General features: G+C 42.0%; 1 protein-coding gene across 6 annotated transcripts in view; it reads right to left on the bottom strand.

Moving 5' to 3' along the window:
* The window catches only part of SMARCC1 (SWI/SNF related, matrix associated, actin dependent regulator of chromatin subfamily c member 1), a 172,170-nt gene that overhangs the window by 6,693 nt on the left and 139,703 nt on the right, over nucleotides 1-25,774 (bottom strand). For all 6 annotated transcript variants that reach the window (XM_035703279.2, XM_049098009.1, XM_049098010.1 and 3 more), the window contains 2 exons: nucleotides 21,713-21,847; nucleotides 12,222-12,483 (listed from right to left, as the gene is read on the bottom strand). In XM_035703279.2, coding sequence (XP_035559172.1) covers nucleotides 12,222-12,483; nucleotides 21,713-21,847 — 397 coding nt within the window. The remainder of the gene's footprint in view (nucleotides 1-12,221; nucleotides 12,484-21,712; nucleotides 21,848-25,774) is intronic.

Here is a 25,774-nt window from a genome sequence, read left to right as displayed (position 1 = left end):
AGAAGTACTGGAGACAACTTAAGGGGAATTCTCTGTCATTGTTAGAAAAAGGCCTGTCTTAAGGGAGACACATAAAGTTTCAAGCCTCACACCATCTATTGCCCGTGTCTGTTTCCTGACCCAGGCCCTTCACTACTGGGGGGTTTTAGTGAAAAAGAACTCCACAAGTTCAAAAGTTTGGGGAAGAGGTGGTCTACTGCCTTTCAGGGGCAATTTTTATAAAGCAAAATATATCAACATTTTACCTCAGAATAAATAGGACAGCAAGTCTGGGGACCTCAGGCCCACCTTTCTGTGCTCTATAATGCAATCATGGGAGAACCCAGCAGAGGAGTCCCCAAGATCCATCCACTAGAGGACAGCTTGGTCAAACTGCTTCAGAGAATGCAAGAGCAAGTACTGGACTCACTGCTGGGCTAACACAGCCACCCACTCTTACACCAACTGACCACCAAAGCCAGAAGCTGTTGGGTGCCTGTGCCACAGTGCTAGGACACATACAGGCAGTAGTGAAGTCTATCAACCTAGGGAATGACAAGGGGATTAAAGGAACAACTATCTATCAAGTATGTTATACATCATTCCTCCCACAGATGTACAGCATGGCAGGCACATCAAGGGAAAACCACAGGAGGAGCAAGCCAAAAACCTGAAACCTTCCAGTCAATTGAGATAAGCTTGTAGACGACTTAGGATTTTAGATGATGTGCATCAGAGTGAAGAAGGGGGTTAGAGACACGACAGCAGCAGACTATCCTAAGCACAAGGCCCCACCTGAGTTAAGAAATCAGAAAATAATACAAGTGTCACTCCCGTTATTCCTCAGAGCTACCACTTCTTGTGGCATCTTCATACTCACCACTCTCAGAGGTAGGTACCTGCATCACCTGGTTATCTGTCACCTGCATTTCCTGAGGAGCAAGAAGCTCAAAAAGGTTCAAAAAAGCATGCTCAAGTAAAAGCCACATAATCCACAGTGTGCCTACAGCAGTAGGGCTGGATGAGCCCGACACGCAGAATGAGGTTGGGGGCTTGGTGAAAGGTTCTAGAGAAGGAAGGAATGTGGGACTGATGGCCTGTGTGATGGAGAGCTTGAAAAAGAGATGCAGAGGAGCTGGAGCCTAGAGCAGAGGCAGAGAGCTTCTGAAGAGAAGCAGGGGCTACATGAGGGCAGCCTGAGTAGACAGAAGTGGGAGCTGACGGGTGAGGGGCAGCACCCCACAGGCAGCCTAAGAATGGGTGAGAGAGCAAGGCAGAGAACAACTATGCAGCAGGAAGGAGAAAGAATATGACACGCAGAGCACAGTGAGGATGAAGTGGAAATGATGGACAAGGACACCTGCTTTAGGAATGGAAGACACAGGACCAGTCAATGGAAATCACGCACTCGGACCAGCCAATACAGCCCATGTCTACTGGGGTGGTGCATACTGCCTCCTTCTTCCAAGTTCAGTCTAGACAAGAGGACTTGAGAAAGTGAGGAAGAATATTTTGCCAGCCCTTCTCAGATCTCTCTCCAGAAAACTGAAGAGAGTAGTAAAGCATGCCTTTACAAACAAACAAACAAACAGGCCAGGAATGAGTACTGGGAAGGAAGGAAGACAGAAGAGCACATCAAGTGTGTGCTCACATAAGTGGAATGACACACAGCCATGCAGTCCCAACTGCTTCTCATTTTTAGCAGTAAGAAAGAGGTTTATGCTCTGACGTGAAAAGCAAGGTGTGGGTTGCTGTAACTCCTGGCTCAGCAGTGGGCACCCCTATCAGTGACCATCATAGTATCATCCTCAACAGGGAAAGTACAGATGAACTAACCAGACTGTTTAGTTAAACAGCGTCATCTTACTTCCACTTCACACCAGCCAAGATGCAATGTTCTTGGGCAAGTCACTGAGGATGCCCAGAGCCTAGGTTTCTAGATACTATACAGAGTGAAACTAGATTATCTGCCCCACTCCTACCCTATGGCTTTCTGTATTATCAGGGAAATTGTTTATTATAGTGCCTTATTACATCACTGGCTCCTCCAACATGCTATGAGAGCAAGTATTTTCATTTTATAGAGAGAAAACAGAAGCTCAGAAAAGTTAAAGGACTTCTTATAGTCACAGAATTTCTAAGAAGTATCAGATCCAAGTCTTCTGACTCTAAATCCAGTTCTCTTTGTACCACATTCTGTGCTCAAATTAAACAGTTCACTGTGAAATGATTTAAAATAATAGCTAGCATTAAAAAAAAAAAAAAAAGTGCCCGAGTAGTACAGTCTGCTGAGTGTCCAACTCAAGTTTTGGTTCAGGTGGTCATATAGGGTCACAAAATTGAGCCCTGTGTTGGGCCCCAGATCAGCAGAGTCTGCTTAAAACTCTCTTTCCCTCTCTCTCTGTCTCTCCCCTGCTTGCACTCTCTCAAATAAATCTTAAAACAAAAACAAAAAATTAAAGTATATACTTTAGTTCCAGCCACCCTGTTTTCCTCTTTCCTGTATCAGTTATAAGATTACTCTGCTTTCTGCAGTAATGTTTTAAAAAAGATCTGTTGGGGGAGTGGGGTATGGGGAGTGAGCACTCACATATGAGTAGGAGTGGGGCAGAGGGAGAGCATTTTCAAGCAGCTCCATGCGGGGCTTAATCCCATGTCCTGAGCCAAAACCAAGAGCTGGACACTTAACTAAGCTACCCAGGTGCCCCTGAAGTAAGTAATTTTTTAATTTAACAAACATTATGGCACCCTGCAGTGGGCTGGATGGTGACCTACCGCCTGCAACCCCGCAACAGATACGTAATACATGTTCTTTCTTTATTTATTTTTTTAAAATTTATTTATGATAGTCGCACAGAGAGAGAGAGGCAGAGACATAGGCAGAGGGAGAAGCAGGCTCCATGCACCGGGAGCCCGACGTGGGATTCGATCCCAGGTCTCCAGGATCACGCCCTGGGCCAAAGGCAGGCGCTAAATCACTGCGCCACCCAGGGATCCCCCGTAATACATGTTCTAATACCTGGAACCTGTAAATGCAACCATATGGAAAAAGGGTCTTTGTAGATGTCATTAATTTCAGGACCTTAAGATGAGGAAATCATCCTGGATTATTTTGGTGGGCCCTAAATCCAATGACAAGTGTCCTTTTTAAGAGACACATGACCGGGCAGCCCCAGTGGTGCAGCAGTTTAGTGTCGCCTGCAGCCCAGGGCGTGATCCTGGAGACCCTGGATCAAGTCCCATATCAGGCCCTCTCAGCATGGTGCCTGCTTCTCCCTCTGCCGGTGTCTCTGCCTCTCTCTCTTATTCTCTATGAATAAATAAATAAAATCTTAAAAAAAAAAAAAAAAGAGACACATGACCATAAGCCTAGGAATGCCACTAGTCATCAGAAGCTGGAAGAAGCAAGGAACAGAAGATCCCCTAGAACCCCGGAAGACAGCAAGTCTTGCTAGATAATGAACTTCTAGCTCCCAGAACTGAGAAAACACGTTGGTTGTTTTAAGTCACCAAGTTTGTGAAGAGGAGACAGGGGAAGTAACTTGCCAATGTCATAAAGTGTAAACAGGAAGGCCTAGATCTGATTGAGTACCTTGGTTCCAGAGGTGGTGCTTGTAACCACAGTGAACCCTGTGGATAAGGGTCTGGAGGAGGGAGTCCACAGATGGTAGTGCAAACCCTATTGCCACTAAACGGATGGGTCAATTCTTTGACTCACATCCAGCTTGAGAAACAATTCTTTGACCAGCAGCTTAGCGTGGGGGAGTTCCAGTGGGGAAATAAACTATTCAAGAAATATTCTGGCAAACAGAATTAGCTGCAGATTGACAGAGACCCATGAAGTGATGCCTATCCAAAAGGCACCGGGCTAAGCCTGAAGGCTCTTGCTGGAAGGCCCAGTGGGGCCATTTCCAAAGCTACGTGCTCAGTAGCAGTGGCCTGTTTACCTATTTCCCTATATCTTGATGGCAACAAGCTGTGATAGGGCAGCTTTAGGGTTTTCCAAGGCTATAAGTACAAGGGCTGCACAAAACTTCTTTTTCTCGCTATAAATTCCAAAGCCTTTTGAAATCCAAAGTGTTCCCACCTTCCTGTCATAACAGGACAATAAAACCACTGGGACATATGTGTACAGTATACAAGAGAACAGTGACTCCTTAGGAGAGGTAGCAGCAAAAAGGAGGAGCTAGAGAAAAAACAATTTACTTCTGGTTATGGGACTTTGTACAGGCAAACACTTCTCAGGAAAGCAAGGAGTACTAAGAGTGGGTGATGTTCCCATGCCACCCAGAGGTGACTGCTATCACACCCTATACGACTCACAGTGCTGAGTATCTAGGGCAGTGGATTTAGGGAACAGATAACAAGGAGACAGGATATCATTCTGAGTCAGGGCCTGCCATTTGCCAGGCAGTGAGTTATTTCATTGAATCCTCTAGGTTGTTGGGCAGATTGTGAGACAGGAAGAATCCAGTTTCAAGATAAGGAAACAAAGTCTCAAGGGACTGGGTAATTTGGCCTGAGTTCCCAAGGAGTAGAGACTGAGTTGAGGTTCAAACCCGGGTCTGTCTGCCCTGAGGCTCATTCTCTTTTCCTTAATACCTACACCACCTTGCCTTGAAGGAGCAGTTTTCTCCTTCTAAGAGCTCATTTCTAAGGATCAAATTTGAAATGGGGCAGAATTTAAGAGGGCTGGGGAGAAGATAATTAATTTCTCATAATGCAAACTCTGTCCATTTCAAACCTAAACATTCCTGTGCTTTTTCTAGTGTCTGACAAAGGTCTCGCCACTTTAATAAGGATGACAATGTCTGAACGCCCTGCCATGATCTCTTACTAAACATGAAGAAAGCCACAGGTGCAGACCTTACCAAACAAACTAAAGGATGTATCTCTATGTTCTGCCGGTAAAAAATATAAAAATAAAAATTAAAAAAACAGGTATCTCCTTCCCTGGTAGAAAGGGAGGTGAGAGAGGGAGAGAGAGATGAAACATGGCTTCAAAACTGTAGCATCAAAGCAAAAACTGGTGGGAGTTTGACCTACATACAAGCTTTTTAAAAAAAAAAAAAAAAAAAAAAAAAAAAAAAAAAAAAAAACAACCCAGCAGGCATCTGAGGCCTGAAAAATGGAAAGGTTTGCTAAAATTAGGTTTAGCCTAGTGGAAAAATCCCTCACACTCTCTCAGGTTTATTAGATCTTTCCCTAAAGCATTCCGCCCATCACGCCTGGTGGAATATTTAAGGATTTTTATTATTTGGGATGGGAGAGGCAGGTGGGAAAAGAACATGGAACTAGGAAAGGGAGCTTGTGAATTTCCAATCTTGAGCACATTTCATCGCTCCTTTTCTAACCGTCCACAGCACATCCTCTGGCTGAGTGCCCTGGAGAACGGAAATAACACAATCAGGGCCAAGTGAGGGGAAGCCCAGGCTCCTCGGGGACTGCTCCTCCCGCAGTGGCTTCCGGGGGGCGCCCGCGACAGACTCTCTTTGTTGGAGACTGGGCCCTCACTGTTCTCTTTGTGAGGGTAACCTGCTACTCCGGAAAGTGGTTCAACAGCCTTGTTATCACATGATGCAAGCAGGACCAAAGGCACAGCAGATAATAAAAACTTGGCTTTTCCCTTTTTGGTGTAGGGCTGTGAGTCCAGGGGGTGGGCTGGGAAGGGATTACTGTCTGGAAGCACGGTTTCCCACGGGTAGAGTTGTGTAAGTGGGTTTAACTTGGGGGCTTAAAAGCCAAGTGACTAATGTCTTGGTTGAAATTTCCTTAAACAACCAACATTTTACTAATTCTAGTTTTATCATTAAAACATCATCTCTGTGGAGCGAACACCTGGGTGGCTCAGTTGTTTAAGTGTCTGCCTTCAGCTCAGGTCATGGTCCTGGGGTCCTGGGCCCGACACCATGTTGGGCTCCTTGTCGCGGAGTCTGCTTTCCTTTTCCCTCTGCCCCCACTCCACCTCGCTCATGTTCTCTCTCTCAGATAAATAAAAAAATAAAAAATAAAAAATCATCTCTACCACGTCCAAATTCTCATCAATTCAGATCAATTCCTATTTTGTTTGTTTCAGTACTTCTAAAAATTTTACTATTAACCACAAGGAAACTATAAAGGTACAGAAGCCAACATGTCCTTTTCCTTTTGGTTTTCACTGAGAGGCTTCCCCAAGGCAGGCAGCTCGTTCCAGATCCATGACAACTCCAGAGTGCCTCCTTTACTCTAAATGCCCAGCGGAGGGCAGAGCTTCGCTGGACTCACATAGTAGATTTCTGTCATTTCCTTTTTTTTTTTTTTTTTAAGATTTTATTTATTTATTCATGAGAGACACACAGAGAGAGAGAGAGGCAGAGACACAGGCAGAGGGAGAAGCAGGCTCCATGTAGGGAGCCCGACATGGAACTTGATCCCGGGTCTGCAGGATCACATCCTGGGCTAGAGGCGGCACTAAACCGCTGAGCCACCCGGGGCTGCCCGTGTCATTTCCTTTTGACTCAACTCACTTACCGGTTATGTTCCTGTTAAGAATGGGCTGAGGCTCTTCGGAGGACTGACATGAAAGAAGACCTCCAGGAATCAGAGGTGTCTTCTCGGCTCAGGTGAGCAGCACTACCAAGAGCACCTCAGGAAGAGGCAGCCACACCAGGCCACTCTCCTTGCTTCCCCACGTGCTGTCATGGATACTATAGCCCAGGGCATGGTTAAAGGATATATGCATATGCTCACGACTGTTCACCTTGTGCCATCTGGAATGGTAGTTTTACAGGGAGGACTAGAAAATGAGTAATCTAGAAATCACTTAATGAAATCACAGTCTTCCAATTTAAATGAAAATATAAAATGCAGTGGTGTGTACTTTATCAAGATTAGCAAAACCTAAGGGCTATAGCTACCTCCAGTGTCCATTTGCTCACCATACACAAGAAACATATCACTACTGTACATCCTTTGCCTTTCTGTTTGGTAGTGAACAGACCAAGCTGGGACACTCTGTCAGAGACAGGAATAAAACCAAACCTACGCAAAGCTGGAGTTCCCAGGTTAGAAGCCCAAATAAGAAGAGCCTAGGAGAATAAGTGAGAACAGCATAAAGACAGTATTCTCTATACAAAAATTTAAGTATCGGAATGAATTAAGGGGTGGTAGAAGAGGAAAGCTGTGGAGGTGCAAACTAAACAGAATATATACTAGTGTTGGTTTATACCAGCCATTCTGGGGCCCAGGCCCACATATCTGACAACCTGGCAGATTTCATGACATTGAGCCTCTATTTTAATGGGCTCTCCCACTAACTGATGGACAGTTTTGTGGAGAAAAGATTACATGGGATAGATCTATGTAATTATACTAACTCTAAATCAGAGAGCTGGATATATTAACTGCTCAGTGATAAATTTGTCTTGACCTTCTAGCCAACTCCCCAACCTTGCTGACTTTTCAGAGGCTGACTTCCCCCCCTTCCTTCATTCACCATAAATTCTGGCCAAATACCAAAAGCTAGCCAAATGACCTGGATAATTATCCTCAGCTCCTAACATAAATGAAGTGTCCTATATACTTTTCTAGAACTTAGGAAATAATAGGTGGAAGGACCAAACGCAAAGTTCTTAACTGACACCCAGAGTAAACCAGAGACTGAGGTTGAACTTCACCTAAAATCCTATCCATTTCCTCACCTGTCCTGCTTTGAAAGATCCCTTTAAGCTGATTGCCAGAATATGGTACCCAAGATTCACCTGCTAACAAGCAGCTTTTCTATTGGATTTAATTTTACATGTGAACTTCAAAGCACCCCCACAAATGGGGCAATTATGAAAAAGGTTACCTTGAGCTGCTAGAATGCTCGAACATTGCAAGCATATAGATCTGTATGACCATTCTGGGACAATCTTGGCAGCATCTACTAATGTAAACATATGCATATCCTATGACCCATTATAGATACTTTGATAGACATAGGCATACATTTCTGTTGTGTGTGCTCCAAGACATGTGCTCACATATGTTCATAGTAGCACTTACTAAAACGAAACCAAAACCTGGAAACTAATCAAACGTCCATCAACAGGAGAACAGACTAATAAACTGGGGTAGAGCTCCACAATAGACCACACACAGCAAACAAGAGGAATAAACCTGCAACCACCGACAATAACGTGGATGTATCTTACATACCAAGTGTTGAGTAAAAAAAACTCAGAGTAATCACTGTGTGATTTCCTCTAGACAACATTCAAAACCAGCCCAACTAGGGGGTCCTGGGTGGCTCAGCGGTTTAGCACCTGCTTTCGGCCCAGGACGTGATCTTGAAGTCCCGGGATCAAGTCCCACATCAGGTTCCCTGCATGGAGCCTGCTTCTCCCTCTGCCTGTATCTCTGCCTCTGTCTCTCATGAATAAAAAAATAAAATCTTACAAAAAACAAGAAAAAACAAACAAACAAACAAACAAAAAAAAACCCAAAACCAGCCCAACCAGGATAGTTGTTGCCCTCTGGAGGAAAGGAGATAGGATAGTGGGAGCTTCTGGGTATCAGCTGCACAGGACAATTCTTTTTGTTAAAATTTACTGAATATTCATGATTTATATTTTTTATATGTACATTATATTTAAATAAAAAACTTTAAGAAAAAAGATGAGCTCATCACACGTTTTAGTCTCATCATACATTCAATGATCCTTTTCTTTAAAATTCACTAAAGAAAAGCTTATTTCTGTGAGAAAGTAAAAAAGAGAAAAACATCCTATTTCTATTCTAAATGCTATTTTTACGAACTCTCGTTTCATTGGCATGGTTTCCCTAAAAGAATAGTTGTATCTGAATCTGCTGTAAGTTCCCTCTTAGTCCAGTGTCATGGGGTAGTGTCACAGTAACACTTTGGAATCAGAGCCCAGCACAATCCCCGGCTCCATCAGGCAGCAAGGCTGTGTAGTCCCTATTATGCACTGGTTCTTCACTTTACAGTTGGTGGGTGACTGGCCTAGCATGCAAATACTTGTCCTCACCAGGATATAATTTAGGGAAAAAGGCAGAAAAATCTCTCTTATCTTTTATTAGCTAAACGCAGATGTTGGAGCTAAGAGTTCTTTGTGAACAGTTACTACAAGATGCCGCTGCTTAATATCAGCCAGAACTAAGCATCAAGTAGCCACAAGTGAACTTCCCCCATAAACATTTATCCCAGTAGTTTAAGGAATAAATTTTAAAAATAAGCACTGTTTCTGAAAAAAATCACTTTGTGATCTTCAACTGTTAAGCATTTGTATCTTTTGAAAGCTTAATTGTTTTTTTTAAAGATTTATTTATTTATTCTTTATGAGAGACACAGAGAGAGAGAGGCAGAGACACAGGAGGAGGGAGAAGCAGGCTCTATGCTGGGAGTCTGACGTGGGACTTGATTCCAGGACTCCAGGATCGCACCCTGGGCCAAAGGCAGGCGCCAAACCACTGAGCCACCCAGGGATCCCCGAAAGCTTAATTTTGAAGAAAATTCAGTATCATACAGAGAATCTAAGATCTGCTCAATTGGACAGGCAGAAAGACTCCTAAGACTCTATTTGCAAACATCATTTAGATCAAGTGGCAAGTCTGATGGCAGTCCTATTTCCACAGCTGTAATTTAACAGTCGCATGTGTGAAGTGAATGTTCCCAATTGAAGTAGACCAAGCCCCAGTTTTGGGTAAAGTCAGGAAAAATTAATACCTAAAACATATTTTGGGTTATGAACTAAAAGATCCATGTTGATAAATACAAGTTGTCAGATCATAGTTTTTTCAGTCATGGCCTTCTCAGGTAAACATGCCTGAATATTTCTATGAGCAGATCTAGAAAAACTGTCATTTGAGGAAGTTAGCTGTTATTATTCATGTTGTTATTCAGGCGTTCCCTGGCTTGCAAGGGTCTGTCTTACCTTAGTTCATTTCTATGTGCCTTGGCCAGAGATTTTGCATCCCATACCAGAAAGCACAAACTTGGGCTCTCCTAAACACCTGGTACATTACAACAGAGTAATTATGAAAATCTTATAGGGGGATCCCTGGGTGGCTAGGTTTGGCACCTCCCTTTGGCCCAGGGCATGGTCCTGGGGTCTTAGGGTCGAGTCCCCAATCAGGCTCCCTGCATGGAGCCTGCTTCTCCCTTTGCTTGTGTTGTGTATCTGCCCCTCTCTGTGTGTCTCTCACGAATAAATAAATAAAATCTTAAAAAAAAAAATCCTATAGGATGAGTGTTACTAGAGCAACGTAATACACAGCACACACCCCTACACATTAATGAAGGAAAGTAACATGGTGGGGAGAAAAGCTGAAATTAAAAGTCTGTTTTATATTTTCATGATGTTGGTAGGTAGGTTTTTGGTTTTGGTGTTTTTTTGCGGGGGGGAAGATAGTTAAGTTTGAAAGGGCTGTGAGATCAACTTTCAAAGTGGTTAAAATGTGGTGGTTAGTTGCCAGCTTTAACGGGATCCCATGAGCTAAAGATAGGACAATCTGAGCATCAAAAACAATAATGTCCACAACAGACTGAAACACATAAAATATACAAAACTATGTAAGTTCACAATACTAGAAACATATACACACAAGAGAAAAAAAACTCCTTAGTGGCCACGTTTGGTGTAGGCAGTGGTTAGTAACTCATTATTCAGGTAACCAATAAGAGAAAGGATGAAGCCTTTATTCACTCTTCCCTGTAAGGAACTCATTTTCAGAATAACTGAACAACTGATCAAGGTTTTTTGTTTGATTGCTTTTTAATAAACGAATCCCTGCTAATAAATAAAGAACAAATAGAAATAAATGCAGAAGGAAAAAAAAATCATTGGAGATATCTCACCACTTTGCAATGCCTGATGAAAGAGCTGATCTACGAAGCAATTCTCTTAGGCAGGTAAAACCCCTGAAGTCTGATAGGGAACTCTGTAATGGATAGATCGGCCCTACCACCGCTACAGACTCTGACCAACCTTAATGTCACCAAGAGAGACAACTGAAATTACAGTAAAAAAGCCAGCAACCACAAGTGAACCTGAACACCTGGTACATATCCAGAGAAAGCCTCTGGTTTATGTAAGATGTGTGGGGGAAAGAGAAGTGGGGAGAACATGTGGAATGACACCATGTACTTTACGGGCACATTTGGGCACAGTCACAGGTGAAAACTCTAGTTTCTTCAACACATGAATGGAGGGGAGGTGAACTGTTAACACATTAAAACAGGTTTAAGAGAACTATCAGCAAATGCAGTGTGTGTAGCTTATCTGAACACCGGTCCAAACAAATGAAATGCTCAAGGACATTTAACTAATGGCACTAGAAATTATGGTTACTTTTGGTGGATATGACAATAAATAGCAGTTATGTTAAATAATAAGATTTCCAGTGTTTAGAGATATAATTTGAAGTTTATATCTCTTGCTCCAGAGTGAGGAGGAATAGATAAAATATTGGTAATTCTGAAGCTGTATAATAGGTACATACTATTCCCATAGGGGGATTCTTACACTATTCTACTTTTGCCTCTGGTAGATAATTTCTTCTAACAAAAAGTGAAAAATGGCAGGAAGGTGACGGGTGTTGATGCTGGGTCATAAGAGTTCACTGCACTATTATTTTTGGGTGTGTCTATTTTAAAAAAACAACAACAACAACAACAACAACAACCTGTAAGTTAAAAAAAAAAAAGTGTAGACAATCCAAGGATGAATTTTTAAGGAACGCTGGGATATATTGGCTACTTGGAGGCTGACCAACCTAAGAAAAGGCATCACAGGGCAGCCCCAGTGGCGCAGCGGTTTAGCGCCGCCTTCAGCCTGGGGTGTGATCCTGGAGACTCGGGATCGAGTCCCACATCGGGGTCCCTGCATGGAGCCCGCTTCTCCCTCTGCCTGTGTCTCTGCCTCACTTTCTGTCTCTGTGTCTCTATGAATAAATAAATAAAATCTTTAAAAAAAGAAAGAAAAGAAAAGAAAAGAAAAGAAAAGAAAAGAAAAGAAAAGAAAAGAAAAGAAAAGAAAAGAAAGAAAAGAAAAGAAAAGGCATCACATCAGGAACAGAACATGGCTACCATTATGTGGTGACGGCTGTACAACCAGATCTCACTTGCCTACAATTACCTGGGTGACAATGGGCATCCTAGTCATAATCTTAGTCCCAAATCCACCAATGGTATGGTTAGCTCCTCTAATACTGTGCCACAGGGCTGACTCCAGCCTCATCTGTGAGCAGAGCTTGCCTCTCACCTGGCTGCGGTGGATGAGGTGGTGGCATCTGGTGGTGCATCAGAGGGTAGGGAGGGGGCTGCTGATGAGGCATCATGCCAGGGTGCCCTGCTGCTCCGAGTGGTGCCAGGCTAGGTCCTCCTGAGTGCTGGTGTGCCTGCTGAGGGTTCTGCCCATGCTGCTGCTGTTCCATTTGCTGTCGGGCTCGCAATTCGGCGTATTTCAGCTGTTCCATGTGGAAGTTCTGGCGTTCAGTGAGCAGCTGCTGCCTCTGTTGTTCTAACTGTTAAGAAAAGGAAGGGGAAGAGAAATGACACCAAGAGAGGTTCTCAGGAATGGGTGTCACCCAGGACATCTACCTCTACCAAAGATACATGGCCACCTTGCCTCCTGCAAGATCTACAGTGAGAAAAGGCATTGTTTCTCAAGTAGCATATTTCCACTTAGACACCAGTTACCAAGATCAAGGTCTTTTCTGTATTATGCACAAGGTCTGCCTTTCCTGTAACCTTCACCCAGTGGGGTTACTGTCCTCTGAGCTCACTCAGTACACATGGAATCCTCTCTGTCTGGCAGGTCTTCAGATACATAAAAATAGATTTCAGGACTGCCAAGGTAAAAACCTCTTTTCTCCTTTTAAGAGTCTCTCAACTGCTAAAATTTAAAGTCCACACAACTTTCCCAGGTGTCCTCTTCTGGATGTGATTCTTTGGATACTATTTTAGAGCTGAGACAGAGTTAAAGCCCCTGGATGAGCAGACATGGCCTTAGTTGCAAATACGCACATTTTTCTATGTGGAGCTTTGGCAGTGCCACCGTAAATCTTAGCTTTCAAGTACCCAAAATTATACTGGGTGACACATTCACAGAATATTTTAGATGCCTAAATAAAGATTTGCATGAATCTTGGTTTGAAGAATATAAGTATTTCAATATTCGAGATAATCTTTCTGGGACCCAAATTAAAATAAAGAGAAATAAGTTATTATATGTGCCAGGAAATCCAGAAACCATATGTCTGACAGTAGTTCAGAGGAGGAAGCCCACCTTAAATGCTATCAAAATTAATTTAATTCAGGCCTGAAAAAAAAAAAATCACCTTGAACATGAAGGAAAATAAAAATCTAGCCTCTGGAAGTAAGAAGTATAAAGATTATAAGGAGGGTTAAAAGATTTCTATCTTTTCAATATTGTTTGATCCTACCATTTTCAATGGCAACATCTGAGTTACTGTGAGACATTTTTAAAGCTTTTCTGTCCAAGACAGCAGATACAAGCCACACTTGAAATGTGGCTAATCTGAAGTGGAATGTGTTATAAGTATAAAATACACACTGAATTCTGAGAGGACTTAGTATGAAAAAAATTAATTTTTCATATTGATTACATGATCAAATAATATTCTGTATATACTAAGTTAAATAAACATTATAATTTCACCTTTTTAAATGTCGCTACCAGAAAATATAAAATTACATATATGGCTTACACTGTATTTCTGTTGGATAACACTATACCAAGGTATTTAATAGATTTAAAAATTATAACACTTTAGCTTTTAGGAGCAGCCAATTCTACAGATATATACTGCATACTATCACCAGCAAAAACTGGTTGGAATATGCACGAGAGTTGGCCTAAGAATATGGGCTCTCAGCAAAGGGCTGCCTGAGAAGACCCTGTAGAACCAAGTGAGAAGCATTACAGATTATCATGAACAGTGACTAGGGAATGGTCATGAACGGACAGGGTGCAGGACAGGCCACAGACAGAGTGATGAAAACAGGCATGACCAGGGATCCCTGGGTGGCGCAGCAGTTTGGCGCCTGCCTTTGGCCCAGGGCGCGATCCTGGAGACCCGGGATCGAATCCCACATCGGGCTCCCAGTGCATGGAGCCTGCTTCTCCCTCTGCCTATGTCTCTGCCTCTCTCTCTGTGACTATCATAAATAAATAAATAAAAAAAAAATTAAAAAAAAGAAAACAGGCATGACCAGGTGAGGAGGAGGGGGAGTGGAGAGAATAGATGATAAAGCTTATGTCTCAGGCTGGTTAGCTAGCTGGCAGACAGTTTCCAAGGGAGGAGGAGATCTTCTGAAACAAATGATTCTGTGAGTGGTTGAGGCATCAGGAGGGAGTGCAGCGGGGTGGTCTGGGCTCTTCATTTTCTGAGGAGGGGGACCTGAAGAGGCTAAAGCCTGGCCGGGTTTCCCTCCTCCTTGTTTGTATAATGAGTGGGGAATTGCAAGATGTAAAAAGCAAGAGAGTTCTCTGGAAGTCCAGCTCTGCAAGAAGATATTTAATTAGTGAGTAAGAGGCAGACTGATTTAAAAAAGGGATCTAAAAACTCTGACTACAGGTCTTAGGATTTGCTTTCTTCTAACTATTCTTTCTAGGAAATTTCAGACTCTGCTGAGGTTAAACGTAAGAGGTTGCCAGAAAAGAACCTCTTATCTATGTTTTGGTCAAGCCACTACTGGTCTAGATGGTTTGGCTGAAGTCCTACAGTTATGTAAGAACTATAATTTAGGTCAAGATCTATTTTATAAAGAGGCTGAACCGTTACTGGAAGAGATATTTTGTCTCTGAAGGGAAATGTTAGTCTTTGCATTACCTGTCTCAGTGGTTTCGGTTTTTTTTTTTTTTTTTTTAATTTATTTATGATAGTCAGAGAGAGAGAGAGAGAGAGAGAGAGAGAGAGAGGCAGAGACACACAGGCAGAGGGAGAAGCAGGCTCCACGCACCGGGAGCCTGACGTGGGACTCGATCCCGGGTCTCCAGGATCGCACTCTGGGCCAAAGGCAGGCGGCCAAACCGCTGCACCACCCAGGGATCCCTTCGTTTTGTTTTTAAACCAAACCAGTCCTTCTTTTGGAACTGACCTTACTCTCAAGGTATTAACCTCAGACAGAAAAATCTGCCCAATTTTCCATGTCTACCAAATGTACTAATCTTCATTATTCTATTTTTTCCTTGAGCTTCACGTCAGTTCAAAACATAGAACGTAATTAAAAGAAAGTAATTAGAAAAATTAAATCAGATGATTAAACTCTCTCTCCCCCTCTCCTGAAAGAGAATGCAGTTTAAACTAAAGCTCCAACATGGACTAAAAAGGTCCTGTGGGGTATGTGCGATGCCCAGACAGCAGGCTACAACTTGGCTCCAAGAAGGCCATCTCTACTCTGCAGCACACTAAGCAGAGCTGCTGGACACATCTTGGCCTCATCACCCAACAGACATACCTCTCTCATTGTGGGTACCTTATTGTTACTATGTTCAACTAAAGACTGCATTCACTTCTTGACAATCAGAGACCATGTAAACTGGCAGTTTTTGAGGAGAGTTTGACCGTACTGACCAAATTTTAAATGTAGTAACCAGTGATTCTATATCCGGGAATCTGTCCTAGAAAACGACGTATGTGTGTCTAGGGATAGCCTTTAAGTGCTGTTTTTGACATACAGCTGAGATACACTGAGAAAAAAAAGCAAACTGTAGCAACATTTATTACATAATCCTAATTAAAAAACAAACTTTGTACATGTTATATATACACAGTGAAAATATCCTAGAAGACCCCAAACTATTAGGTGATTATTCTTAGAAATGAAATTGAGGGTAAGAGAGACTTTTTAATTTATTAATTTCTTTCTTTATTGACAACTTTTTCACCACACATATTTTTGTTAAAAAACAAGCCACTAGGGTGACTGGTGGCTCAGTTGGTTAAGTGTCTGCTTTTAGCTCAGGTCATGATCCTAAGGTCCTGCGATGGAGAAGAGCATCAGGCTCCCTGCTCCTTCTGTCCCCTTCCCCACTATTTGTGCTCACTCTCTTTCTAATAAAGAAATAAAAAAATTTTTTAAAGATTTTATTCATTTATTCATGAGAGATACAGAGAGAGAGGAGAGACATAGGCAGAGGCAGAAGCAGACTCCCTGCAGGGAGCCGAACGCGGGACTCAATCCTAGGACCCTGGGATCACAACCTGAGCCAAAGGCAGACACTTAACCACTGAGCCACTCAGGTGACCGTAAATAAATAAAACCTTAAAAACACACACACAAAACAAAAAACCACACACACACAAAACATACATACACATACACGCCCCAACAACACTAAAAGCACCCAAGTCAGTCATCATATGCTATATGATTTTTCTCTTCTCCATTTTCCATTTCCTAGAACTGTAGACAAAGTCCCAACAGCTAAAGCTGTTTATGTGTTGTACATTCATATAAACAGGATGTTAATGAATCTGTTCATTTTCTCTCATGGCTCCAATCGGGCTCTAGGGCACCTGGTTCCACACAAAGCTGCCTATAGCCCCACTCTGAAGGCATATCCCACCGCATTCAAACTCTGCCTTCCTCTCCCCCTTCACTGCTACACTGTGTGTGCACAAAACAGCCAGAGTTCAAGTGCAACCTGAGCACGAGAGCACTTTTCTGCAGAACACCATATGCAGACACAGCTGCAATGTGCAGCCAAAGCTCACACAAAGCTCTTCTCCCAATTTAATGTGCACAGAGCAGGGAGGAGGGGAGAAAAGAGTAAAAGTCCATCTACACTGCCAGGGCCCGAAATATCAGCCAAGACTTGAAGACTCTGACTACCTGGCCTCAGAATTAAGTAAATCATCATACCTTCCTTTGAAATGTTTGGCATCAGTGACCAGACCCACAATGTCTCTTCTTTCTATACCAGGTGAATAGCACATATCAGTCAAGAGAGCAGGTTTCCGACATGGGTCACATTGGGTACTGGAGCCACTTGGAGAGAACTGGGGGGTATGGGCTCTGTCTAAAGCATTCCCATTTGTATTACAAATAAGTAATTTCATGCCAATGAAAATGGATCTGTAGGGACACATGGGTGGCTCAGTGGTTGCTGCCTTCAGCCCAGGGCATGATCCTGAGATCCAGGATCGAGTCCCGCATCGGGCTCCCTGCATGAAGCCTGCTTCTCCCTCTGCCTATGTCTCTGCCTCTCTCTGTCTCTCATGAATAAATAAATAAAATCTTGAAAAAAAAGAAAAAAAGAAAAAAGAAAAAAAAGTAAATGGATCTGTGAGCTGATCTAGTGGACTAAATGCTCTGTATCTGCAGATCACTTGACTAGGTGTATACTCGCAACTCTGAGATTAAGGCCTGAGCTGAGATCAAAAGTCAGATGCTTAACTAGCTGAGCCACATAGGTGCTCCCATATCGGATTCTTAAAGTCTAAGAAAAGATTTTTGACCTCTATTACTATATAAATAAAACTAAATGTTTAATTCAAAAACAGTACGTCTTAGAGCTATTGCTTGTAGGTAAAGATGACCAGAAATGCACCTTAAAGTGAATCAAAGCGATGTGGTGGGCAGAGGAATACCAGGCACTGAGTACAAGGCTCTGCTCCTGACTGAGACCTTCTAGTCTCAACTTTCTTAAGTGGTCATAGAGGGGATGGTAAAACCTCGCATATCTCAGAGTCTCTTGGTTATAATGAAATGAGAATGGCTCAGTTCTTTATAGGTTAGGAAATGTTAGATAAAAAACCAGATTTGACACTAGGCTCTTTCACTTACGAACTGTGACTGGAGATATATAATGAACCCTGTCCAAGCTCCAGTCTCTTCATCCCTAAGAAGGGTCAACAAAGATGTGGCATTGTATGTATCAGCATCACTGCTGCATTCTTGTCCAAGGAGATTCAAAGTAATCAGTATTTTCTTGCTCATACACATTTTGAGAGATTAAATGAGAAAATTGGGATCCCTGGGTGGCGCAGCGGTTTGGCGCCTGCCTTTGGCCCAGGGCGCAATCCTGGAGACCCGGGATCGAATCCCACATCGGGCTCCCGGTGCATGGAGCCTGCTTCTCCCTCGCCTGTGTCTCTGCCTCTCACTCTCTCTGTGACTATCATAAGTAAATAAAAATTAAAAAAAAAAAAAAAAAGAATTGTTTAAAAACAAACAAACAAACAAACAAATAAATGAGAAAATCTATATAAAGTGGTTTAACACAGTGGCTGGTCCAATAAATGATTATAAAGCCAACAAAGGTTTACAAATATAGAAAATATATAATTACTGATTACTGGCGTGCCTAAAGAAAAGGAGGCATGGATGGGGGATCCCTAGGTGGCTCAGCAGTTTGGTTCCTGCCTTTGGCCCAGGGCGCGATCCTGGAGTCCCGGGATCGAGTCCCGTGTCAGGCTCCCGGCATGGAGCCTGCTTCTCCTTCCTCCTGTGTCTCTGCCTCTCTCTTTCTATCTATGATGAATGAATGAATGAATGAATGAATGAATGAATGAATGAATGAATAAATAAATAAATAAATAAATAAATAAATAAATAAATAAATCTTAAAAAAAGAAAAAAAGAAAAGGAGGCATGGAAATATTTACCGAACACCTACTATATGTTCAAGGCACCATGCAAAGCACATGCCATACTTCTTTAACTCCCATAATAGTCCCGCATGGAAATCACAGGTAGGAAAGTAGCCATGGCTTTGCCTGCCACAGGAAAGATAGGATAGCAATGCCTGGTGGAGAAAAAGAGGTTATGCCTTCAGTGTGCACAATGTGAATGGGAGCCATTTTGAATTTTGCAGAATTCTCTGCTTCTGAGAGTGAGCCTCCAAGCTGGCCTCAACACACTCACTTCCTAGTATTTACATCTTACCCCTTCCTGAATCCTGTCTACCCTCCAACTTAGTCCCAGAACCAGAGTTGGTCAGGGTGACTGAGAGAACACAACAGAAGTAAAGGGATGGGACTTCCAAGTTGAGGTTACAAGAAGACAGTGTGGCTTCCACCTGGATGCTCTTTCATGTTCTTGCTCTCTTTACTCATTCACCCTGGGTAAGTCCCTTCATGAACAGCACCACGAAAATCTCATGTGGTAGGAGCTGGAGCCCCTGCCAACAACCACAGGAGTAAGCTGGGAGATGGGAGCTCCAGTCCTGCTGAATCTCAGGAAGTCTGCAACCTCCTAGGGCCCCATGCCAGAGCCAACTCCCAGAAACCACATGAGACCTGGTTTTCTGTTTTCAAGCACTAAAGCCTTGGGATCATTTTTTTCCATAGCAGTAAATAACTAACACAGCTGTGTTCCTGATGGTCAGTGGCTAAGGCTAGGGACAATACCAGACCAAGGGTTTCCCTGTCCCAAATGCTGACTGAGAGAAGGAGGGCTGGCCACCAAGAGATTTGATCAGAGCAACCTTATGTGGCAGAGAGAGTCAACAGAAATGTGTTCTCATTATACTCAGACACTGGCCACTAAAAGGTTTTATGTGCTCTGATTAGAATATAACAAAAAAAAGATTCAAATAAGAAAAACACAGTGTAGCTCTGTAATTTGAGATATTTATTACAAATCCACAGCACAAGAGAAACTGTGAAGGGCCAAGAGAAGTGCAGCTATCACACTCTGCCTCTGGGACTCAGTGCAAGAAATGGGAAGGGGCAGAGGGCGGTGCTGATCTAGGAGATAGTTTCCTTGAGGGTTTAAAGAGTGGGAGATACGCAGGTTCAACCTCTAAAAAGAAAGTGACTTTGAGCTAAGAGCCCCCTGAGAATCCAGACATTGTTCTCTAAGCACCCAGTTAAAGAGTTCTGCCCATTTTCCAGGCTTATACATCAGTTCTGCTTTATGAGTAACAGTAAGGCATCTGGTTGCCAGTGGATATGACACAACTATCATGTGAATCCTGCATGTGTCAATAATCCACTGTATTATAACCCTGTTGCCCTGAGTCCACACAAAAAAAATTCATAAATGAATTTTACCACCCTCTCCCTTTCCACCCTCCTCTTTCTGTTCCCATAGGAGCACTAAACACACACACTGTGCCATCTTTTGTTTTACTTGACTGTCTTCCCCATTCAACTAAAGGGTGGGCTTTCCCATTTCTCTAGCTTCTCATGCTGATGCTGGCATACATTCATTCAATATTCACTGCAACCAGGGCCCATGATGTGCCAGTTCTGTGTTTACAAAGACACTCGATCAATTCTGCGCTCAAAGGGCATATTCTCTGGTACAGGAGATGAACATGTGAATCAGTAAATACAACACAGTGTAAATGCTCTGTTAGGCTGCCACAGCAGCAGATGGGGTAGGCAAGTCACCAGAGGGGCAGGGCTGAAAGATGCAGGAAGACGAAGTGGCCTTGCTGGTACAGGAGCAGAATGTAAATAGGTGGCACAGAGAATGAGGCCACAAGGAAAGCCTAAACGTGGCATGGCATGGCATGGCATGGCTAATACATAGAGGGTGACGGAGATGAGACTGGGGTGGCCAAGAGCTCCTACGGAAGGAGAGAGCCAGTGATGTGAGGGATACTTACGGGCTCAGGGAACTAGGGGTGGGATAGGGAAGGGAATGGGTAGAGAGTTCATGAAGCAGCCTCACTGTCCACCAGGGCCAGAATGCCTCCTGAAGTGGTAGAGACACTCGTAGGACAAAATGAAAATGGGCTATTTTGTGATACTTACTGGGCTACTCATCCTGAGGAATCTAATTGAATCCAATGTCAAGCTCCCTGCTCAGTGGAAGTCTGTTTCTCCCTCTCCTTCTAGCCCTCCCCCTCCTTGTACTGCTCCCTCTCAAATAAGTAAATAAAATATTAAAAAAGAAAGAAAGTTACCAATTCCTCTTCTAGTCAACTCATTAAAAAAACTTCTCCAAAAACTACCTTGAGGGGCACCTGGGTGGCTCAGTGGTTGAGCGTCTGCCTTGGGTTCAGGTTGAAATCTGGGGTCCTGGGATTAAGTCCTGTGTCAGGCTCCCAGTAGGGAGCCTGCTTCTCCCTCTGCCTATGTCTCTGCCTCTCTCTGTGTCTCTCATGAATAAACAAAAATTACCTTGAATAATCAACTGCTCTTCTGCCTCTATGTTTCTTACTTTTTGTTGCTTCTGTCCTCAGTTTTGGCATTTTTCAGAATTCTCTTGACCCTGTTTGGGCCTCATCCGTCTATCACAAGTGTCTAGCCCCTCCCATGCTGCTTAGAAGTTCAGCAAAGGCCTAGCTCCACCTGCCATTCATCATGCAGGAAGGGGAGGAAGACTAAGGTCACGGTTGGACCAGGGGAGGGTGTGGTTAAAAGGAGTCCCATAAACAAGACTCCTAACTCAAGATGAGATTAACTCCTACTTACTGAAGAAGACTGGAAATCAAGAAAATTCCTGAATCAGGTCTATATGAATTCTACTTTACTGGCTACAAGTAAGATATAAAAGAAGGCTGAGATCTAACTTTTGGAGAGGGAAGAATTTTATACCATGATGCATCTGGAAAGCTGAGACGTGTAAATGCTGAAGTTTAATTCATTAGTTTTAGAATGAGAACAGTGTTCCTTCTGCTTATCATCAATGACTGATAATCCCTTTGAAAGGGCAAACACAGGAAAAAGGACTAAGAGAGTAAGCTACCATTCATTTTATCTAATTTTTAGTTTATGAAAGGTGATCAGCATTTAATTGTCAGAAAGCCACTATAAACTTCCTCTTACTTACAGCCTCCTTTTCTCTGTCCATGATAGTTTCCAGCTCCTCAAAATGTCGAAGTTTGATCTCCAGTTTCTTCATCTGTGTCTCAACCAGGAGGGCCACTAGAGATTTGATCTTTCTCTCTTCCACAGCAGCCAGGTGCTAAGTATAAAAGATCATTCAAATTATTTAGGAGAACATTTGTTTAAAATACAGTAACAAAATACTGAAGTTGCTATTCAAAGTAGGGATTATCTAATTAAGAATGGTGCCCTAGATGACCTTTGTATGTCTCTACCAAACATTTATTTCAATCTAAAATGACCGTTGCTGAATTTCTGGTCCCTATGGGTATACATAACCCTTTTAACAGGGTTGTATTGTTATATTATATATATTATATATATTAATATATATATTATATATTATATATATTAATATATATTATATATATTATATATATATATATTAATATATATATTATATATTGTACATAATATATAGTTATTGTTACATATAATAATGTATACATTGTTATACATAATACATATATTGTTATTGTTATGTAATATTGTTATATTATATATTGTATTTTATATATATATATATAGTTATTGTTATGTTTAACAATACAACCCTCCCATGGTAAACTACTCTTCTCAAAAAGAGCACATCAGGAAGGGTTGGTTTAATCAGGGCCCTGATGGGCAAAGAGGAGGACACAAGTAGCCATCTGCCACCCAATTACCTTATACCCTCACCCCTCTACTCTATGTCTCCCCTCACTATCCTTCCCTTCTTAGGAACTGTCCAGGGACAGCAAAGCAGTGGCTTCCCCCACCCCCCCCACCCAACACTCAGATGTAAAGCCTCTGCTTTCTCTCTAGTGAGTGGAACTGTGGGGGGAAAGGAAAGGAGGGGGTGAAAAATATTCCACCTCTAAGTTTGAGGAGAGGATCTGGAGCAAGAGAAACAAATACACTACAGGGTAAGAAGGTACTCTGGAAGAATGTGCTATTTGCCTGCCACAGGACAGAGGATGAGCCCTATTCATAATTCTTGCCTACTCTGCAGCACACAGAGGAAGGTACCACATTACACAAAGAAGACGAGGGGCTCGTATTTCACTGCAACTACCTAGATCTGGCAGGGGTCAATCCCACCCTCCCTAGACACCATCCCAAGAGCTACACCAACAAACTTCCAACACCATTCTTCATTCCCTTTCATTATATCTGCTGAATATATGTGCCTATTTTTCTTCTATACAAGTGAGAAGTAACATGAAGCAGTGGTCTTACCAATCTGTTTCAGAGAATCTAGAAGGAGCTAACATGCAGGAGCATTTAATATAGGCTTTTGGGAGCTAAATTAATAGACAACACTTAAATGAGCGTCTTATTTTTCACTCTTTTACAGTTAGAAAAGAGAAATGTAGTTTTATTCAATAGAGATCCATCTACAAGATACAAAAGTATAAGCAAAAGGTGACAATAAGCAGGTTTTATGAATGAATCTATAGCTGTTCATGATGCATTTGCCTAACTATACTTTGAGCTATGTATCAGTAACAAGGGTTTTTTTGAGAATTATCCAGGAAGTTGAGGACATCTCCATGTATTATTAGATCAACATGCCAAAATATTTCCTCTGAAACCTGAAAATCAAGAATTTTCAAATAGAAAGGACCATCAAATAATAGAATAAAAACTAAAAAAATACCCAGCAAGGAGTAACTCTGGAAATTTAAGACCATGAAACACAGAACAAAAGCAAATAGGAACAATGGAACAAGACTGGCAAGATGTGATAACCAAAGCTGGTGGTGTATACACAGAGAGTCATTATACTATTTGGTCTATTTCTATATATGTTCTAATAGTTCTATAATAAAGTTTAAAAAGGGGGTGGTGGCTAGGTCAACATATAGTGCCATGACAACTGGATATCCATAGGCAAAATGAATTTGGACTCTATCTCATATCATGTACAAAAATTAACTCAGTAGGTCAAAGGTAACAGCTAACACTAAAGAATTCTGAAAAGAGTGGCACCTGGGTGGCTCAGTCGGTTAAGGATCTGACTCGAGTTTTGGCTTAGGTCATGATCTCAGGGTCGTGAGATTGCTGCATGGAACCTGCGTAAGATTCTCTCTCCCTCTGCCTCTCCCACTCATGTGCTCTCTTAAAAAAAAAAAAAAAAAAAATCTGAAAAGAAAAAAGCAGGAGTAAATCTAAATGATCTTGGGGGTGAAGCAAAAGATTTCTTAGATATGATACCAAAAGGGAAAATTGAGAAGTTGGGATTCATCAAATTAAAAACATCTCTGCTTCAAAGAACCCCATCAAGAAGTTCTGTAAAAACACAGCTCACAGGGACACCTGGGTGGCTCTGTGGTTAAGCATCTGCCTTCAGCTCAGGTAGTAATCCTGGAGTACTGGGATTGAGTCCCATTATCGGGCTCCCTGCATGGAGCCTGCTTCTCCCTGTCTGTGTATCTGCCTCTCTCTGTCTCTCATGAATAAACAAACAAAACCTTAAAAAAACAAAACAAAACAAAAAAACCACAGCTCACAGACTTGTGAGAAAGTATTTGTAAATCATATGTGTGATGAAAGACTTGTGCCCAGTATATACAAAGAGCTCTTGTAACTCATGCCTTCACTCATCACAGATGAAGTGATGCTGGTTGAGGTATGGGGGAATTCAAATACAAACTGGTCAACATCTCAGACACTTGGTAAATATGGAAGATGCAGAGAGATGGAAAGCTAAGGAGTTGGGTTCAAGGAAAAACAGAAATTCCTGCAAACTCCCTTTTGAAGTGATAAAAATTGCTTCAAAATTCCAATCTTAGATTCTGCAAAGTCACACCCAAGATCAGGGGTGGTCCTGGAGAAGAATGACCAAATTGCCATCTAGCTTTAACTCAGCCCCTGCCCCTTCTCATTCTGTTAACACCACAGAGGAAGGCTGAGTTGTAGAGACAGAAACATCATCACCTGGGCATCTACATCTTATGTATATATATAAAATACTTTTTTCTTTTTATTCGGAGAACAAATTTTTATACATAGTTGGCATTCAATCAAAACAGCTGATCCACAGATGGCACAGACATTGGACTTAGCAGGCTCATGAATATTAAAGTATATTAAGATCACTATGTTTAAGAAAATATTGGAAAATATGGATAAAGAGAATTTCAATATACTCAGAATTTATATACGAATCAATATACTTGATTGAAATTGGGACTACAATATATGATAACTGAGGGGATCCCTGGATGGCTCAGTGGTTTAGTGCCTGCCTTCGGCCCAGGGTGTGATCCTGGAGTCCTGGGATCAAGTCCCACATCAGGCTCCCTGCATGGAGCCTGCTTCTCTCTCTGCCTTTGTCTCTGCAACTCTCTCTCTCTCATGAATAAATAAATAAAATCTTAAAAAAAAAAATATATATATATATATGATAACTGAAATAGTAATTCAAATATTAGGTTTAAAAGCAGAAGACTAATGAACCGAGAGGTCAACAAAAAATATTCAAATTGTAACAGAAAGAAAAAGAATGGGAAAAAAACAAAAACAAACCCAGAACCAAGCATAAGAAACGTGAGAAAGAGCAAAAGGCATTAACGTTTCTGTAGATGGGATCACAGGAGAGGACAGAAAATGAGGTAGAAGCCACATAGAGAACACGTGAATAACATATGAATTTGAGCTGTGAAAGCCCATTTATACATGTCTTTTCTCTTCCTTATTATTTTCTTAACATTTTTTCTCTAGCATAGTTTATTGTAAGAATACAGTATATGATACATAAAATGTACAACATACATGTTAGTGTTTGTTAATGATTAAGTCTTCTGGTCAACAGCAGGCTATTAGTAGTTAAGTTTTTGGGGGAGTCAGACACTTAACCAACTGAGTCACCCAGGCGCCCTGAACCATAGTTATTTTATTTTATTTATTTATTTTTGAACCATAGTTATTTTAAAATGAAAGTGGGAGGGGTGCCTGCATGGCTCAGTCAATCGGTTAAGCATCTGACTTCAGCTCAGGTCATAATCTCAAAGTCCTGGGATCA

Source organism: Canis lupus, chromosome 20, assembly GCF_003254725.2.
Source record: "Canis lupus dingo isolate Sandy chromosome 20, ASM325472v2, whole genome shotgun sequence".
Classification (NCBI taxonomy): Eukaryota; Metazoa; Chordata; class Mammalia; order Carnivora; family Canidae; genus Canis; species Canis lupus.
Note: the sequence above shows the minus strand (reverse complement) of the source record. Positions and strands in the feature narration are given on the sequence as shown.